The following is an 18,631-nucleotide window of genomic DNA, read 5'->3' as shown; positions in this document are numbered from 1 at the left end:
AGGACACTGGCGGTCAATGTAGCCAAGAGAATGAGGATGCTGGTCTTCATTTTGTAACTGAATCTGGTGCTGGCCGTTTTGTGGTGATATTTGATGTGATTTTGTAGATTGATTTGCTTGATGGGTTTGGATTGAATGAAAGAATTGATCCCATCTGGGAGGTTCCAAGGGATATTTATATCTCAATAGACCAGCTTAGACCGTCTCCTCGTTGTCCACGTATATCACTCGAAACCTCGTATTTCTCTTTTCAGTGCAACTAACGTCCAAACCTTAAGCCCAGTATAGAAGTCCTCCGGATTATCCCCGATCCTTTGGAGAGAGCCAAGATCCTACCCGTATTAGATTTATGTCTACGCTGATCAAATACGGGAGTACGAAGCGTAGGGTAGCATCCTACATAACCTTAACCTTCACCCCTCATTCACTACGGTTCGAAGCCTCAGCCTCTTCGTAACGACGTGCAGATATGCGGGTCATGGCCAAGGAACCCGTGGCTGGCTTGTGATCTACATACCTGGGGCACAGTATGGACAGTGGATTGTTTCCATCTTCTCACATCGGGAATTTAGGCCGTGATCATCGGGGTCGCAATATGTCTTTAGTTAATCATGTCCTGATGCTAGTGTTGAGTGAAATTTGACTTGTTTTTGTGGTTTCATTTTTGGTTCGCTGTCAATTGCTCTTGGCAGACTTGGGGTAAGGGATGCATGCAGGGTTTCAGATGCAGGGATTTTGATGGCGGGGAAGAGCATTGAATCTTTTACACTGTCTATACCGTTTTCAAAGATATTTGTGGACGGCCTTTAGTGCTAGGAAAACGAATTGAGATATTATTGGTCATGCGACTAGACAAGAAACTGAAGTCGGTATATTCACTGAAGGATATTGATTCCTCGGCGGACTTTAATTCAAGGATCGAATACGTACACTAGCACAAATTAGGACACGATGTATCAGACGAGGTTTATCGGGGCATCAGAGTTCAGTAACACGATTCGTCAACATCTAGTCAGGGTATTGCAGTCCACAGCACGGGTTGCCTGTTTCATGCAGTGTTAGTGGCGTTCTTGGCGTACTTGATGTGAGATGGAGCTGACTAGTGACAGTAGGAATGACAGATTCAAAACATATTTTCATGTGTAGCGTATAAATTTGCCGTGGGACACGGGGGGTAACCCCTCAATTCACTCGAGTAGATACAGAAATGAAGTATTGACAGATTGAACATCCCACAGACCAAGCAGCTAAAAGCTGAATAGCCCACTGCGACGCTTCCCATATGGATAAACTATCAACGCAGATATAAACAGACCAATGGTAATACCGATCGCCACTTGAATCATTCCAAACCCCAAGCTGAAAACAGAGCTACTGGATGACAGGCCAGCACCGGGCGCAGAGCTCGCGGCACCGTGGTGAGAAATGTTTTGGCGAATTTCATCGGCGGATTGAACACCTGTAATAAGGGATCCAGTCGCGGCGAGTCCAGAGGGGACGAGAATGAAAATGCCAGGAAGAATAGCCGTCGCAGCGTGGCCATGCCAGAAGCGACTGTATAGATTACCCATGATCCCTATGGTGAATGCGCCCACTGTATTTGCAACCTGTGAGTTGGATCCGAGTTTCTTCGTACTGAAATAGTTGCTGATGTACCCCGATAGAGCGATTATTGTCATTGGTGGGAGCTGCTTCCATTTGCCCTGGTTGATAATCAGGAGCCAGACAGTCATGATCACGACAAAAGGAAACCGCTGAACGTATGGGTTTTTAAAGGCCCCTTCCTTAGGACAAGTGGTGTCTGAAACGGCGCCGTTGTCTATAAGACCATAGACAGTTGTACCAACGGTGATACCGTAGCCGATGAATAAGGAGAACAGGAGGGCATAAACCATTCGGATGGATCCGGCGATGATTTGATGAGATTGAAGTTCTAGACTAGCACAGAGTACTAGAAAACCGGGTAGAATCAATGCAATAGAAGCTTGTGCAATGGCAGAGAAACAAAAAAGGTATTCTCGCTTACCGTCTACGATGGCACGGGGGATACTCCCAAAGGCTCGAGCCAGGAACGATGTTACGACAGTCGATGTAACTTCGAAAACATTGGCGTACAAAACTGACCGCGGTGCAGCAACATGTTGCATCAGCCCAACAAGAAGGCCATTGAGAAAGATAATTGGCATATCAATTGGTCTCGCGTTAAAGGCAAATGGTCCGACAGTCGCAGTAGCGACGCCGTAAACCAGGACAATCATCCATTTTGGATAACGAGGATCTTTCTTCATAATGCTGTCCAGTTCTTGGACTGCTTCCTCAATGCCGATCACATCATGGATCACATTCTTGTAGATGAGATGCGAGTCTGATAATCGTGCCAGGTCAATACCCTGGTTCACACGAACTAGTTTCACTTCTGTCGTGCGAGTAGACGGATCATCAAATGACATGATCATACAGCCTGGAAGATACAAAAATTGGCTGTCGACTTCAAGCACCTTAGCTGTCATCTGCATGTATTCTTCCAGTCTATGAGTGGGCGCACCGAATGTCATCAAACACCGGCAGAGCTGCATGATGTACCGCTGGCGACAGATAATCTCGGCAATGTGAACTGTCACTCGGATTTCATCTTCAAGACGCATATTTTGACTGGACTTGTTTCCTCCCCCTTCCTGTCCTCGTCGATTTGAAGCTGCAGACAGAACCTCGCTGGAAACAGGAGTACTGGCACCACTGTGAGCCCCCTCACCGCCACCGATCAACGTCGAGGTCGATGTGTTTGCGGGCCTTTTGTACCACTTCGGTGGTTTGCCTCTTTTGGGGATTCCCGATGCTGAACTCGTTGTTGTGCCAGAGGAAGACTCAGTGGATGCTCGAGAAACTTGTCCAGCATCTTGCTGCTGGCCAGGTTGCTGTCCACCATTCAATTTTATTAACTGTGATAGAATGCCACCACCTCCAGATCTATATCGCAAGCTCGCATCCGCACCTGTTGGGTTTTCCTCTTCTTGAAAATGGCTTCCAGCATATGGATATGGCCTTCCACGTCCTTTGCGACGTTTCTGAGAATGGTCCTGGGTCAAGTCTCGCACAAGACGATGTGCCTCGGAGCTGCTCGCTGCTTGGTGCTTTAACTTTTCTTCATCCGACTTATGTTTGTCGTCTGTGAAGTCTGATAGCGCAGCAGCACCCCCAGTTGCCCAGTCGGGTCTATATTTTCCGGATGACAGATCGTCCCCCTCCGACACTGGCCGACCCATGCGATCTCCCAGTAAGCCAGCTTTGAATCTGAGGGTTTCCTTTGCATATCGCCATTTTTCCTTCAGACTCTTTTGCTTAGAACCTTCGGGCTCGTCGTTTTCTTCCTTCTGGTTTTCTGCTTTTGCTGCATGGTCTATGACATCGAGGCCCGCGTCACCCTGGGGCTGATTGGATTCAGGAGCACGATCTTTCTCTGGCGTGTCGGCGATGTCTTCTGATTCATGCGCATACGGAGCGGTCGGTCTGTGTGCTTCTCCTTGCCGTTGAGAATGGTCCCATTCATCTTGCAGGGTAATGTCTGGTGGGTTACGCGGGATGTCTTGAGGTGGGCCATTGGATCGAAATCGAACGTGCATTTGTGGTTCCTCTTGCAGCGGACTGATCTGTGATGCATCATGCCAATGTTCTGATACGCTTGTTTCTTCTGCGTCCGCATCGTCATTGAAACTGCTGAAGGAAGAGGCTGCCGACATGAAGAAGACGAAGGCGTTCACTATTTCACCACCATCGAGATCGCCAACATCGGGACAGAGGCTTTCCAAAAGAATAACAGTCGAGCTTTGTTTTGTACTTGGTCAAAGCCTTTTTGTGAGATTTGAACCTTTCAAATTTTCATAGTGTGGTGGCTTGGTATGAGCTCACGGAGACGTGTTGGGGGTATGTCACAGCATCTTTCCAGTTACAAGCGACCCATGGTCGGCAGAGGCTTCAATTTGAATTGTAAGTGCTACTTCGCATATTTCATCAAACGGAAATTAGAGCCATCGTTGCCACTCATGAGTCGAATTTCGGGCTCTATGTCGCCTCATCGGAATTATGTCCCATTTGGACTAAAGGGGAACTGAGACGCTTTCGGGTGAGAGTGTAGAACCGAAATTGAGGCTCTTCGCTTAGATCCTAAACCATGCGGCTCGGATTGATTCTTTGTTATTCGACAACGGGCCCTCCAATTCCTAAAGTGTCGCAAATACTCAGGGTATCCCATAAGGTATTCCACTCATCATCCAGCTTGCGGGCTCGAGATCCGGGAAATGAAAATTATCATCGGCCAGCTGAAAGAATTAGCTAGGCAAAGGAAGATACCGCATTATAACTAACCATGAAGTCCCAATCTCCTACCATGTCGGGAAGCTGGCTTGTGGAGGAACATTCCAGTCCATCCCCAGCTTTCTCGTTCTGGCCTTTGGCTGCAAACCGCTCGAGAATTGGCAAACAATCCTCTTCTGCATCTTCAGCAGCCTGTATCAGTAACAATGGAGTCTTTTCTTTCGTAATACCTCGCATTAAAGCATCGATTTGTGCTGCGGCGAGGGATATGAATACGTAACCTTTGACGTTGGTTTCTCCAACCTCTATACAACGCAAATTCAAGGCTTTCGCATCATGAAATACTGCAAGTAGATCAGGTCGCACATTCAAGTGACTTAATCCTTCTTCTTGTTCTATTTTTGCTTTCAACTCAATCGAAATCAAGAAGCATGCGTTGACGGCCGCTGTGCGGAAGAATCCAGAACCGTTTATCACCAGCCGTGAGAACTCGGTTTGGCCAGGGGAATGTTTTGTGTTGAATGACAGTTCTGCAGCTGAAGGCTGGGATCCACGGGTCGAGGTGCATAGTTTGAGTGCGGTCTCAACGACCACATTCCGGGAAAACGCGTAAGCTGTTTCATGCAGAGACGGGCCAAAGAAAGGGATGTGAATGGATAGAATATATCGACGCATAATGAAATCCAGTACAAGAAGCTCAAATCTCGAAATTGAACTCTGCGTGGATCGTGAGATGTGATCGCGAAGGGTCCCACACAAGTCTTTATAACAAGCTCTTAGTCTCGCGTCAAGGCGGATCGCCTCTTCATAAGATCCTTGGCAACGTACATCGTTCAAAAACTTTGCGATCGCGAGACGTATTGGAAACATCTTTCGCAAAGCTATAGCTATTGAGACCGATGTGAATTTGCTCTCGGGGTGAGGGATGGAATCCTCCACTTCAAGCTGCTCGTCCTCAAAGTTTCCCGGAGACTGTGTGTCGAAGTCATCTAGAGAAAGGAGCGGGGTACCTCCGGACTCCATGCTTGACTGTAGGCAAACCTCCAGAACTGTGTTCCACAGCCTTCTGCGCATTTCAAGCGCATATTTTGACATGTTTGGTATACAGGCCAAGTCCCGATGAAGCCCCATGTACATAGCCGTTCGCATCAATGCTCCAGCTGATACCCAGACCATTCTTCCGTCCACACCAACGAGTTCTCGGGCGATCAATAGCATGACTTGAATCTGCAAGAAGGGGATACCCAGTCGAGCCTTGTATTCTGGCTCGGAGGCCCATGTCTGAGCTTCATAAACCGCATGTGTAGCCCAAGAGCGTAGCGTGAAATCATCATCATAGGTTATCGTTCCAATAGCAAGCACGAGCTTCAGCTGAACCAGAAACATTGAATCGGGTTGAGTGTCTGATGACCACAACTTCGTGTACTCTTTTCTGAAAGTTGGTATGTGCAAGATTCGATAGATCTTCTCCGTGGTTTGAAGATAGCAGTCAACAAGAGTGTCACAAACATCCTTTGTGGGCAGGCTCGACGTTATTGGTACTGGCCATCGGGGATCACGCTGTGATTTAATCATCTTGCCCAGGTATTTACATTTTTGCAAGCCAGATATAGCTTTGGATGCCTCGTTCAAAAGGTATGGCTCCATTGACTCGACCATCTCACGAAGCTAGTTATCGATCAGTCCAAATCTCCAGGTTTGAAAAATACAAGTGCGGATACCAGAGAGATACCACCAATCCAATGACTTTGGCCATATAGTCTCGTTTTATGCCAAAACGTACGGCTAATAGCTTGGCTATGTCCTTTGTCAGAAGTGAGGTGCTCATTATGAATTCGAAAAGTGCCAGCTAACTGAGAAGTCGTAATTTGAATCTCAGATGTTGGAGTCGAGGCACTTGACTGGGTAGGAGTTCCTGTTGCCTCGGATAATTGCTTTTCAAGCTCTCTAATCTTGTTTCTTAGGGTCTCGACTTCTCGAGCAGATGAATGGCTGGATGGAGTTGAAGCCGCTGTCGAGCGGACAGTAGGCTGTGATGATCCCGACGGCGACATATGCAGTTTCGGTGAAGTTGAAGATTGCCATGAAGAAACTGATTGGCGTTGATCATCTCCTTGGGCTGAGTTCAGCTGGAATGTCGGTTCATCTCCAAGTCGCCGAAGCGGTTGAGCCGAGTTCTCATAATTGCAAATTTTGTTCTTTGCCCGTACGCAATTACTGCAAGGTGCCTCTCTGTTGCATTTGATCTTTCTCCGCCGGCACAATGTACATGATCTTTTCACACTATTAGCGTGGACTATGAGTCGTGGCTTGGCACTTACACGGGCGGCCTTCTTCGCCGAATTATCGGCCCCGTCGATGCTGCGCTCAGCAATGGAACTGGACTTGAATTCCCATCCATAATTGATTCATGTTTGAACACACCAAGTGAAAATTTAAATGAACATCACGATGAAAACTTGACAGGGGCTAGAAATGACTCCTTCCGCGCTCCGTGGATTCTCCGTCTTACATGGTCGGCAATTGCGCGTTTGGTCCGTCTCGTCTGCAATTCTCCGCCTCCGGTGAGATCTATACAATTTAGACGAACAAAGTTGAAAGTTTGGGATCTTATAAAGATGAAGGATTTCCTCTCGTTTTAAGCATCAGATCAGACTCATCCGAAAATTTCTCGCATCATTCCACATTGTTCCAACATTTTGAACTTCAACGGGATCAGATATACACACTCACTATGTCTCCCAATCTGGTTGACATCGAAGCAACCCAGGAAGTTGCTGACGATACCACTATTTCAACATCGAGTGGCGAGAAAAACGAGTTTGAAAAGGCACCCGATGGGGGTCTTCAGGCATGGCTCGTGACAGCAGGAACTGCTTGCATCTTTTTCTCGGGATTAGGGTTCTCCAACTCATTTGGAATCTTTGAGCAATACTATCTCTCACACCAACTCAAAAATGAGTCTGCGGATAACGTTGCCTGGATTGGATCCCTGGCAGCCTTTCTTCAATTTGCAGCAGGTGCTCTGGGAGGGCCATTGTTTGATCGATATGGAGCTTGGGTATGTTCTTGAATCTTCCAGGAACGATGAAAGTTATTAGTTACTAACACAAAACAAGGTTATTCGGCCAGCCGCATTCACTTTTGTCTTTGCTATGATGATGACAAGTCTATGCAAAGAGTACTGGCAGTTTATGCTTGCCCAAGGTGTTCTTCTGGGCACCTCCATGGGGCTTCTTCAATTCCCAGCAATGGCAGCAGTCATGCAGCATTTCGATAAAAATATCGCTGCTGCTTTGGGTGCAGCAGTTTCCGGGTCCTCGATCGGTGGCGTAGTCATCCCTATTGCATTATCAAAGATGCTGAACAGCACATCCCTTGGCTTCGGATGGTCAGTTCGAATCATCGGGTTCATCATCACTCCACTTCTGGCATTCGCATGCATCACCGTCAAATCGCGTCTTCCACCACGCAAAACCTCATTTTTCATTCCATCGGTATTCAAAACTCCGAAGTTCTCCCTTCTTGTCGCGGCAATCTTCTTCATGTTCCTCGGGCTATTCACTCCATTATTCTATATGCCAACATACGCAGTATCAAGAGGAATGGATGTTACTCTTGCCTCGTATCTCCTTGCGATCCTCAACGCTGCTTCAACCTTTGGGCGAGTTATTCCGGGTATATTGGCGGACAAATTTGGTCGATTGAATGTTCTGGCCATAGGTGGTATCCTAACCGGCATTATCATTTTCTGCATGAATGAGGCAAAGTCGACCCCTGCTCTGATTGTTTATTCGATTGCGTTCGGATTCTGGTCGGGAACCATCATCTCCGGTTCCACTGCCGCGTTCTCAACCGTTATCCCAGATCCTCGGGCTGTCGGTACATACTTGGGCACGGGAATGGCTGTTGCCTCTCTTGCTTCATTGATCGGGCCTCCAGTCAATGGTGCACTGCTGAATAAGTATGGTGGATTTCTGCAGGTTTCGATATTTAGTGGAACTATGTGTATTGTGGGAGGATTCATTGCTCTTTTGACCAAGACTACAACCTCTCAAGGTCTTCTTGGAAGAGTGTAATGGATCTTTCGTGGAACAGTCAAAACGGTCAGGACTAAAAGGTCCCCCGCAACTTGATGCCGCTAATAACTAGTAATATTTTAACACTTTTAGACCAATCTCTACTTTCTTTGGAAAAGATGCGAAGTTCAGGTGCACATAATGCTTCAAGAATTCCCTGAAATTGAATCTCTAGCATTTGTTGATTTCATGCAGCGTTGTAATAGTAAACTAAAAAAAGATAAGCCATCACTATGCGCACCGAATAATCTGTCATTCATTCACCATCGCCATCTTCCACATCATACGTAAGAGTCAAGAATCAAAGGCACCATCTAAATCTGTCTATCACCGCCATACATTATACCTTTTGAGATGAACTCGCATCTACCAGATAGTTCCAGCAGTCTGCTCCTTGAATAGCTTCTTCACATTCACATTGCGCCAGAACCAAGTGCACACAATGCAAAGAGGAGTGATGCAAACTCCAACAATAACCATCTTCCGCTGAACATCACCATAAGCGCCCACAATGGCGGCCCGCTCTGGGGTTCCGTCCGCATATGACATCTGCGTCACCAGACTGGCGTAAATACTTGCGGCTTCGTTCTTGCTGCCGACGGGGAGTCGATTGTATAGTTCTTTCTCCAGCATGTTGTTCCACATTCCACCAGCGATCGCAGAGCCGACGGATGCGCCGATTGATCCGAAAAGTCCCCAGATGGCCATTACCACAGCGACTTCTTGGTGGGTCACAGTTGCCATAATCGCGATCTGGCCACAGACGGTGAAGATACAGGAGCCCAGTCCAACGAGGATTTGTGTCATTGTGAGGGTACCGATATCGGTGCCCGGTTGGCGATAGGGGATGAGGAGGGCAGTGCCGAGCAAGAAGATTGGAATTCCTGCCATTGCTGTCCATCGGAATTCTCCGGTGTATCGAATCAGACTGGTAATTTTAGAAGTTGATCGAATGGATATAATGGGGGATACGTACAAGCCGAAGATCGGGCTGAAGATAAAGGATGTCAAGGAGTAAGCATTCAGCACATAATTAGCGGTTGTAATGTCCAGCCTATTAACGACCTGTAGGTAGGAACCGAAGTAGGTGTTCCATGTACTTCCCTGGTAGTTAGCTGCTCGTTCATTCTTTGGTATCTATGCAGATTCCAGACAATATAGAGACTCACAAGGTTGAGATGAACATAATGCCGTACAAAAGCGATGAGCCAATAATTGTTGGCTCCTTCAGATACTTCCAAGGGAGGAACTGTACTGGGGAGAAGTATCTTTCCCAGACGTAGAATGTGGGGACGCAAACCACGCCGATGACTTCCATTGCAATGATATAACCACTTGCCCAACCTTTGGGGGCATATGAATCGATGTTGAAAGGTAGGAGGATCAAGGAAAATACTGCAGTGATCAAAATAATTCCAATCACTACACATTGGTCGATTTGTTAGCATATGCTGAGATGTCAGATGAAGCTTATCATGCTTACCATCAAATTGAACAAAGTAATAGGCAATAGACTGCCACCATGAGCGCCCAGAACGCTCCTTTTGTAGCATGCCAGATTTCTCGGCCTTGCGTTGCATCAATAGCATGACAACAGCCACGGGGATACAGACTCCCACTAAGATGATACAAAAGGCTCCGAACGCCCAGCGGAAGTTGAGATTGGCATAGAACAGAGTTGCAATCCTCGGGCCGGCAAAAGTGGTAGCAATACCAGGTGTGCCGTTGATACCAAGCATAATCATACGGTTCCTGAGAGTGGTCATGTCGGCCAACATGATCTCCACGACGTAAGTTAGACCGATGTGACCAACCCAGTATAGAGTATGTGCTGCGGTATACATCTCCATGCTTGTACACGTAGCCTTCATGATCAGACCAATGACGATGATGAGAAGCATGAACAGGAACCCTTCCACACGACCCCAGATGTCGATGATCTTAGCCAGAGTAAGTTTGGAGGAGCCGCCGAGAATGGTTGAAACCACGCTGACAACCGGGAGTAGGCCATGACTGTCGAATGAAGAAGTAATGTAGGGATTCAGAGCACCCTGGACTGAAGACAAAAGTGCATCTACAAAGGAGACGAGATAAAGTCTGTGTATCCAGAAGAGATTAGACCTGGGCTGTAAAAAATCATGTAGGGATCAGAAGTCAAGGGTTAGACGTACAGAACAAACATGAGTATCAGTGTCTTTTTGTCCCAAGATGCAGTGATGGCTCTGACTCGTTGGACACCACCTTGAAACTCAGCCGAATCTGCATCGGAAAGACTGGCCTTATCATCAGAGCGATGATTGATGCCCTCGTTCAACTCCATGGCTCTCTCGGAATCATGGTTGATGCCACTGGTCGCTGTGACCTGGTCAACAGCAGTTGCCTTTTCCATATTATCAACAGAAGGTGGGATTCTGATTGATGAATGATTTTTGGCAACAGTTATATGTCGAAATGCTTATTTCCCAGACCCGACAAGAATCTGCAGTGCAGTTGAGGAGATTATGTAGGAAATTTTCAGGGTCTTTCCGCATACCAAAGCGAGATTGAACTACCTCCTATCAGATGATCTGATAATATCTAGCGGACATCCTGATCCAATCAGCAATGATTCAAGGGGCTCCAGTTTGCTATGAAAGTTTGGCCCCACAAGACATCCGTAAGCTGCTCAAACGAGACGGCAACATCCGACACTCTTCTCATAACCCGCTCAATATTTCGCTTCAAGTGTCAAATCCAGAAGTGGCAAGTGTAGGCCACTGAGGTCGGCAATTTCACAATGAACGGCATACTAGAAATACAGCATGCTAGAGAGAGACGACCGAAAATACCCGGTGTTCGAGGCCTTCGAGTTTCGGCACTAAGCTGCATCTTCAGGAATTGCGCGAATAAATCCGATATCGCTAATGAAACAATCCTTAGCCTTCTTGGCGGACAATCACTTGAAACCATTTCCAAGGGTCGAGGTGTTGATTATGCTTCGCGTTACTAACAGCCCCGTTCCCGCTCCAAGGGCTCAGGGTAATCTCAATGTCATATAGATCAAACCCTTGTCGTGAATTTTAGAATCTGACATTGAATTGAATGCCACCAAAATTCAATCTTATCATTGTGGCAACAACGACTTCGGTTAAGATGAGGCCAAGACGGACGCCAAGGAACCACCTCCCTGGAGTAGGCAGAGATCAACACTCTTGAGCTTCTCGCACACCTGGTTTCTTCCGGCAACGCGTTGCTCCGAGGTGCCTGCATTGGGAGAATTTTTAGGCGGCAGACGGCGATTCATGCGGCAAATGTTGGGCTGTCGTCCACAGGACTGTGTATCAACAATTCAAATCCATCGGACCTGCGGGCCCAATGATCGTGACCTGTCATGCCACTCAGAGATTAGATCTTTCGCGCAGTCAAGTTTCTGTCTCGGCTAACACGGTAAAAGATCTTCCCTCTCACGCGAGGACTTATTGAACAGTGCCGAGTACCCCGCAGGTTCAAATATCATCTACATGAACTTACTACAAAGCACACCTCCCAATCGCCTTCCACAGTGGTGAGTTATAACACGAGATAAATCATAAGTACGGGAATGGACATCACCGAGTGCTATTTCGGGGACGCGTTCAAGATCTGAATTTGCTTTTCCAGCAAGGGTTCTCCATATAAAGCAATGATCTACATTCGGAGTTAAAACTGTCAGCACAGAAAGCCTGGTGACTGGGAGGCCTTATAGGAAACATCTGCAATACCTAGGTCTGGAAATAGAATCTGTCGCTTCCATCCAATCCTTATACACATGGCTTGCCTTACAGAAAAGATCTAGCGCTGAGAGTTGACAGGAAAAAGTCGAACTCACCGCAATGTTCCATATGCGTTCTTAGCCACGATCACTGACTACCAATTGTTTATCATAGGACCTATATTTGTCTGAGTTTGTGTCACTTTGGTTGAGATGTTTGAGATGTTGGATGCCTAAGAAGAACAGCAATTCTCGTTTACCAATCTCATAAAAGCTCACATGTTCCCAGTCCGGGGAGTCATCATCTAACATAGCTTACTTTCCATTACATTTTCGATATAACACCGCCAGACCGCAATTACCATCATGAGACTTACCGTCGCATCTATTCTTCTTGCTGCCAGCTCGGTGTTTGTTGCTCCAGCCAACTCCAAGCGCGGTAATTCTATCTCGATTAGCGATTTCACGGCCTCGGCAACTACCTATTCATCTGCTACCATGCATTTTGTGGTCATCGATCCCAATTACCCAGAGGACACCCCTACTGACTGCAACTTAATCTGGTAAGATTAATCTGAAGAGCATGACCACTTGAAATACACCAGGACTAATTGGTATGTGTGTGACTACAGGAGCTACGGATCCTCTCCGAAGCAAAGCGCCCGATGCAACAATAGCCAATACTACATTCGATTCCCCGATGGTGCTGTTGACTTCCATAGTTTTACGTTGGAGCTTGAGCGGGTTGATGGGTCAATCGCGGAGAAGGGCCAAGCCTTGCTCAAGTCCGGGACTGAGTGGACTTGCGTTGATAACCCCGAGGACAAGATTCTGATTCGTTGCAGTTATACCGATGTGCTCACTATGAATGTTTAGCGCATGCAGTAGGAAGCGGGATATTAGCAGGTTCTGTCATTAAATTGAGCAACCTTCTTGGTGGTGTTCGATTGATATCTATATCTTGCGAGTGAATACATGGCTTGAGGAAATTGAAGAATTCCTCCTCTAATAAATCTCGGAGTTAGTATTTCGAATACTCTCTTGGTCCGCCCGAGAAAGAGAAATGTTGAAGTATTTCTTGAGAGCTGCAACGCGTTCTTCCTCCGAGACGAAAGTTTCCAGGACTTCAGATGACGCTCCCAGGGTTCTCTCTATTCTATTATCAAATAGAGTCAGATCACCCACAACTTTCTCGCCCCCGTTGTCTAGCAAGATTCGGGTGCACACGACATGAAAGGTGAACCAGCTAGCACGGTTCGTGCTCATGAAGTAGTTCATGACCGTAAAGTCTTCCGGAAAGAACTCCATCTCGGTGAAACAGTATGCAGGTACCCATGAGCTATCCCCTGCGCGAATCTCATATTGCCAAAGCGGGTGTTGCACTGTTCGCCCTTGCTGGGTGACCGATCCATAGATGAGACGTCCATGCAAGTTGCCGGTGTTTTGAAACTCATAATTTTGGATTAGAGGAATAGGCTTGTGAGGCCCGTTCGAGCCGAAGCCTACGTCTACCAGGTACTTCTGACCTTCGATGATAACAATATTGACCATGTGGCTCCTTTTGTATGATGGTCAGTAAAAAGCAAGGTTTCAAACGCTTTGCGCATTCTACAATACGTGGATAAAAAAGAGATTCATACCATCCATTATATTTAGAAGCTTTCCGCTGTTTCGATCCAGACGTTGGCTGTGTAGCTTCGTTCACTCGGCCTCCGACTGAGATGATATTGCATCCAAGGCTTTGCAATACCGCTCCAAAAAGAGTGTTGTTCTCCAGGCTGTATCCGCCCCGACGAGAAGTCGAGCCAACAATTTTCTCGAACACAGTCGTAGGAGCAATAGAGATACTTCGGTGGAATGAGTAATGTAAATCCAGGTTCTCGAAGGGCAGAGCCGCCAAATGATAGCGTTGTAATGCTTGCAGCTGCGACAAGACGAGGGTCTTATAGGTACTTGTACCCTTTTTAGATGCCAGCAACGCGATATCCCATACTTCGCGGCGCAGCTTGGAAGGAAGATTGAGTTTATCAAAATACCGGCTGAGCTGCTCCGGTGAATACGTCGGACACAGTGGCCTGTCCATTGTAGAGCTCATTTTAAGCAAAAAGGATGCCTGATCAGATTCTCAATAATTTTGCTAATGAATGGAATTAAATCAGGGGCACAATTGCGGCCTGCAGTGAGGACACCAGGATTTCTCGACTGATCCAAATTCGCTTACTAACCCGACTGCGCGCCCCTCCCCCACTTCTTATATCGAATTGCAATAAACCTGTCACTCGATCATGAACTTCACAATATATCTAGAGATCTTTTTTGGAGCATATAGCACATCTAAATACCCAACGTGAAGAATTATCTTTCCCTACTGAGGGTCAGTGTCAGACCTCTGAATGACATCGCCCTTGAACATAAACGGCTTGGCTTGACACCTGTCTCAACTAGTGACATCGCCCCTTAAGTGAGCAAGTATAGATGTCAGTTTTTGATATGGTCTCGGTGACATTTCCAGTTATGGGCATCTAAACATGGGTGCATACTCTGCGTTGCTTCGCTACCATTGGTATGCAAGGCAGACGCGGAACGCTACGAAGACAATAACACCACTCGGCTAGGCTATGCAAGGGGTGACAGGGGGGCTTCCTAGGCCGATGATTAGCCGCTACCATGTGTGTCTACGAGAAGAAAGCCAAGGTGTCATACACTGTGCCAAACACCGGGGTAAATGTGTACTGTAAAGTATGACAATCAACCTTGACTGCAATATCACAATCTGCCAAGCTAGTTGTGAGTGGCAATTAGCAACTTTCCATTCAAAATTTGTAGTCTGTTTCCCTTTTAATACACTGATTACAAAATTTGGTATAAAAAAAATTTTGAACATGTGAATGACCACTATATATATTGTCCAACTCTCCGAATGTGCGGTTCAACACATTTTGTCCTACGTCCTACATACGATTGAAAGTGATTACTTAAGAAATCAGAACCTTTAAAATCAGATAAAGCGGTCCACTGGAGTATTGCAATAAAGAAATATCTAATGATGTGAGTTATGATGTGGAAGTTGAGGGTTGTTGATAGACTCCGTCCAGAGCGGCAGCGATCCGAATTTGGAAAACCCATAACAAAGACATCTATGACCAAACACTTGACTTGCAGAACCCCCAAACTCACATTGCTATCAGATGGGAACAAATAGCCAGGTCGAGACGCCGCACTAACAGAAGCCACTCCTTTTGTTTATTTCCACAATAGTTTCAAACCCTGGGACTCGCAAGGGGCGCCGATCAACCTTGTGGCTCCTACACCCGGCCAGTCAGTATGCCACGACAACCGTACAAACATTCCAGGTGCAAGTTATTCTAGTCCTTTCATACCAGCATGTCATGCATAGTGACAGTTGCGTAGTCTGACATTTGTTTGAAAGGTATTTCTAATTCTCATCCGTTCTGTCCGTCGTATTGTCACTGCTTTTGCATATTCTTCGGAACCGAGACCGGGGACAAGAGTTGATTATGCGGGGTCTGTCATCTTATGCTGCAATTGCAGCTGTTGTAACAACTGCTTCCAGTGCCGTTGTGCCTCTTCCCTTAGTTCGCGAGTCTGAGTCGTCGCGTATCGCGGATTCGCCAAATGGACCATTTCCATTTTTCGACTGGGCTCTAGCATCTGCCTTGGCAGGATTGACTGGTGAACCACCAAGTACAACAACCTCAATCAGTTGGGTTCCAAATTCTACACCCGCGCCATTGCCCAACCCAGCAGAAGAGAGCAGCGTTTCATCGGCAACATCCAGCGGGCGACCGACGAAGGCCGCGGAAACTGCCACAGCAACTAGTCCTTCTTCAACAACTAGTGTGCCAACAGTAGAGTCAAGCTCTCTGCAAGCAACACCCTCGCAAACTATGAATATAATTGCCGAACCAGCTACGTGGGTATTCAAATTACCAGGGGATTGATCCATAGCTTACTTTGTTTCAGGTCCTCAACTAAACCAGCTTTCGCCCCTGCAACAAAGAATTGCGCTGCTCCTGCAGCTAAAGCCCCAGGACCTTACTGGCTTGACGACCAAGACCACAATCAACAAGGAGCAGGCTTTGCCCCGTACGTTAATTCGACGGAGCGCTACCCGGTTTACCGCAATGTTATGGACTATTCAGTAAACAATGATGGCTCCGGAGACCAAACTTCAAAATTGCAAAAGGCAATCGATGATGACGGCTTGGGCGGCAGTCGCAAAGGTCATGGTGTCACTCGCTATCCCGCCGAAGTTTACCTCCCTGGAGGCGTGTATACGCTTGGCAGCACGTTGAGAATGACGGTTGGAACCATCATCGTTGGAAACCCGCTGAACCCGCCAATTCTCAAAGCGGCTCCGGGCTTCAATGGCGACCATCTCGTGATGGGATATGACGAGAAGGCCGGCGCACCAGAGACCAGCTTTGCAATGCTCATCAAGAATGTTATCTTGGACACCACTGCCCTGGACCCAAGTCGTGGATTCACAGCTCTCCAGTGGGGAGTTGCGCAGGGATCTGGGTTGACAAATGTCAAGATTCGTATGCCGCAGCAGTCAACTGGTCACACTGGTATCGATTTGAAAGCAGGTTCCACAATCGCTGTAACTGATGTTGTAAGTGAGACTTCATCTTGTGCAGAGACTCAAGCTAATAACCAATAGGACGTGATTGGCGGAGCTGTTGGAATCCGAAACTCCAATCAGCAGGTGAACTTCAAGAACATTTATTTCCAGGCGTGTAAAACTGGATTCCACGCCATAGGTGGCTGGACAGTGCTTCTCCAACGCGCTCGATTCGATAGTTGTGGTACTGGAATTGATATGACTGGCAATGGCTTGGGCAGCTTGGTGCTTCTCGACTCGTCATCCTCGAACAACGGCCCTGTCATTCGATTTTACGACTCATCTGGTGATTCTGGTAACAAAAACAGTCAATTTCTCATCCAAAACCTTGAACACAATGGCAAAAACCCCATTGCGGTCGATGCCTCAGGAAAGGTGGCTTTGGCTGCCACTTCTCATGTTGAAACGTGGGTCTGGGGATCAGTCGTTCCAACAAAATATGAGACTGGTGTCGAGTGGCATACTGAGCGCTCCCCTCAGCTTTTGGTTGGTGACAAGTTCTTTACCAAGGCGCAGCCTACCTACCAGGACTACACTACTGCCGATATTGTCAATGTGAAAACCGTCGAAGGCTACACAGTGAAGGGAGACGGCAAAACTGATGACACCAAGGCACTCAATGCTATCTTGGCTCAAAATGCCGAGTCTTGCAAAGTGACCTACATCCCCTTCGGTGTCTACCGCGTCTCAGATACGTTGTTCGTTCCAATTGGAACCCGTATTGTTGGAGAAGCCTGGGCTGTCATCTCTGGATACGGTAACAACTTCAAAGATGTTAGCAACCCGAGGGCTGTTGTCAAGCTCGGAAACGCAGGCGACGTTGGTGTTATTGAGATTCAGGACATGCGATTCTCTGTTGGCGAAATCCTCCCCGGTGCCAAGATTATTGAGATCAACGCCGCAGGAAACGAACCAGGTGATGTCGCTCTATGGAACACCATGGCTACTATTGGTGGTACAGCTGACACTAGTATCTCTGGTGCCTGTACGTCCCAGGATCCCAAGGACTGCATGGCTGCATTCATGGTGATGCACCTGACCGAATCGTCATCTGCATACATCGAGAACTTCTGGGGCTGGACCGCCGATCACAACCTTGACAGCGAGTCCCTACTCACCATCATCTCAACTGGACGTGGTATCCTGGTGGAAGCGACCAAAGGCACATGGCTCACTGGAACTGGTTCTGAGCATCACTGGTTGTATAACTACAACTTCCACAAAGCCCAGAATGTCTTCGCAGGCCTTTTGCAAACAGAGACCCCTTACATGCAGGGGCAGGGCGAGTACGAGTCTGCACCAGCGCCTTGGGCCGCTGAACCAAAATACGGTGATCCTGACTTCTCATGGTGTGCAGCGGAGGATCAGAAATGCCGCACTGCATTGGCAACAAATGTGGATGGAGGATCAAATGTTGCACTATACAATTCGGCAGCCTGGGCCTTCTTTGATGGTTACTGGAACGGTCTCTATAATGAACCTTGCAACGGCAATTGCCAATCCAACATGATGCGGGTGACCAACCACCCTACCAACCTGGTCTGGTACTCAATCAGTACGCGCATGACGGATGTCATGGTTCTCGACGGCAAGACGAACCCGCGCGAGTCCAATCACAAGGGTGGATGGGAAGCTATAATTCAGGTTTACGGCCAATTCACGACTTGATAGTGGACATGGTGTTTCTTGCATCATTTGGACATATGCATTTCTGTTGTATACTGAGCTACCTTAATTAATAATGAGATATTAGATGAATGCAGCCCTAACTCTGAGCAACTAGGCACCATAGTTACCGTGCATAGCAAATAATTCAAATAACCAAGTACTGTAGAAAGTCTACTCCATGACGTGCATGTCTGTTCC

At 47.2% G+C, this 18,631-nt stretch overlaps 7 protein-coding genes across 7 annotated transcripts; 3 read left to right on the top strand and 4 right to left on the bottom strand.

Annotated features, from left to right (window-relative positions):
* Positions 1–1,247: 1,247 nt before the first annotated feature.
* Positions 1,248–3,737, bottom strand: N7511_003210 (threonine/serine exporter family protein; the record flags this gene model as incomplete). Its single annotated transcript, XM_057125635.1, has 1 exon — positions 1,248–3,737. One exon carries the CDS (start codon positions 3,735–3,737, stop codon positions 1,248–1,250), a length of 2,490 nt encoding a protein of 829 aa, XP_056987794.1.
* Positions 3,738–4,235: 498 nt separating this feature from the next.
* Positions 4,236–6,365, bottom strand: N7511_003209 (fungal specific transcription factor domain-containing protein; the record flags this gene model as incomplete). The annotated part of the gene is made up of 4 exons (XM_057125634.1): positions 4,236–4,316; positions 4,363–5,979; positions 6,033–6,108; positions 6,166–6,365. The coding sequence occupies 4 exons, from the start codon at positions 6,363–6,365 to the stop codon at positions 4,236–4,238; spliced, it is 1,974 nt and encodes a 657-aa protein (XP_056987793.1).
* A 680-nt stretch (positions 6,366–7,045) lies between these two features.
* Positions 7,046–8,390, top strand: N7511_003208 (MCT family MFS transporter; the record flags this gene model as incomplete). Its single annotated transcript, XM_057125633.1, has 2 exons — positions 7,046–7,372; positions 7,431–8,390. 2 exons carry the CDS (start codon positions 7,046–7,048, stop codon positions 8,388–8,390), a joined length of 1,287 nt encoding a protein of 428 aa, XP_056987792.1.
* Positions 8,391–8,756: 366 nt separating this feature from the next.
* Positions 8,757–10,779, bottom strand: N7511_003207 (uncharacterized protein; the record flags this gene model as incomplete). Its single annotated transcript, XM_057125632.1, has 5 exons — positions 8,757–9,318; positions 9,367–9,489; positions 9,560–9,812; positions 9,874–10,487; positions 10,562–10,779. The coding sequence occupies 5 exons, from the start codon at positions 10,777–10,779 to the stop codon at positions 8,757–8,759; spliced, it is 1,770 nt and encodes a 589-aa protein (XP_056987791.1).
* A 1,707-nt stretch (positions 10,780–12,486) lies between these two features.
* Positions 12,487–12,996, top strand: N7511_003206 (uncharacterized protein; the record flags this gene model as incomplete). The annotated part of the gene is made up of 2 exons (XM_057125631.1): positions 12,487–12,683; positions 12,753–12,996. 2 exons carry the CDS (start codon positions 12,487–12,489, stop codon positions 12,994–12,996), a joined length of 441 nt encoding a protein of 146 aa, XP_056987790.1.
* Positions 12,997–13,125: 129 nt separating this feature from the next.
* Positions 13,126–14,215, bottom strand: N7511_003205 (arylamine N-acetyltransferase family protein; the record flags this gene model as incomplete). The annotated part of the gene is made up of 2 exons (XM_057125630.1): positions 13,126–13,678; positions 13,761–14,215. 2 exons carry the CDS (start codon positions 14,213–14,215, stop codon positions 13,126–13,128), a joined length of 1,008 nt encoding a protein of 335 aa, XP_056987789.1.
* Positions 14,216–15,638: 1,423 nt separating this feature from the next.
* Positions 15,639–18,433, top strand: N7511_003204 (glycoside hydrolase family 55 protein; the record flags this gene model as incomplete). The annotated part of the gene is made up of 3 exons (XM_057125629.1): positions 15,639–16,054; positions 16,105–16,756; positions 16,805–18,433. The coding sequence occupies 3 exons, from the start codon at positions 15,639–15,641 to the stop codon at positions 18,431–18,433; spliced, it is 2,697 nt and encodes an 898-aa protein (XP_056987788.1).
* Positions 18,434–18,631: the final 198 nt, after the last annotated feature.

The sequence above is a fragment of the Penicillium nucicola genome (genome assembly GCF_028828085.1).
Source record: "Penicillium nucicola strain IBT 29836 chromosome Unknown utg000002l, whole genome shotgun sequence".
Taxonomy (NCBI): domain Eukaryota; kingdom Fungi; phylum Ascomycota; class Eurotiomycetes; order Eurotiales; family Aspergillaceae; genus Penicillium; species Penicillium nucicola.
This window is presented reverse-complemented; position numbering and strand designations above follow the sequence as displayed.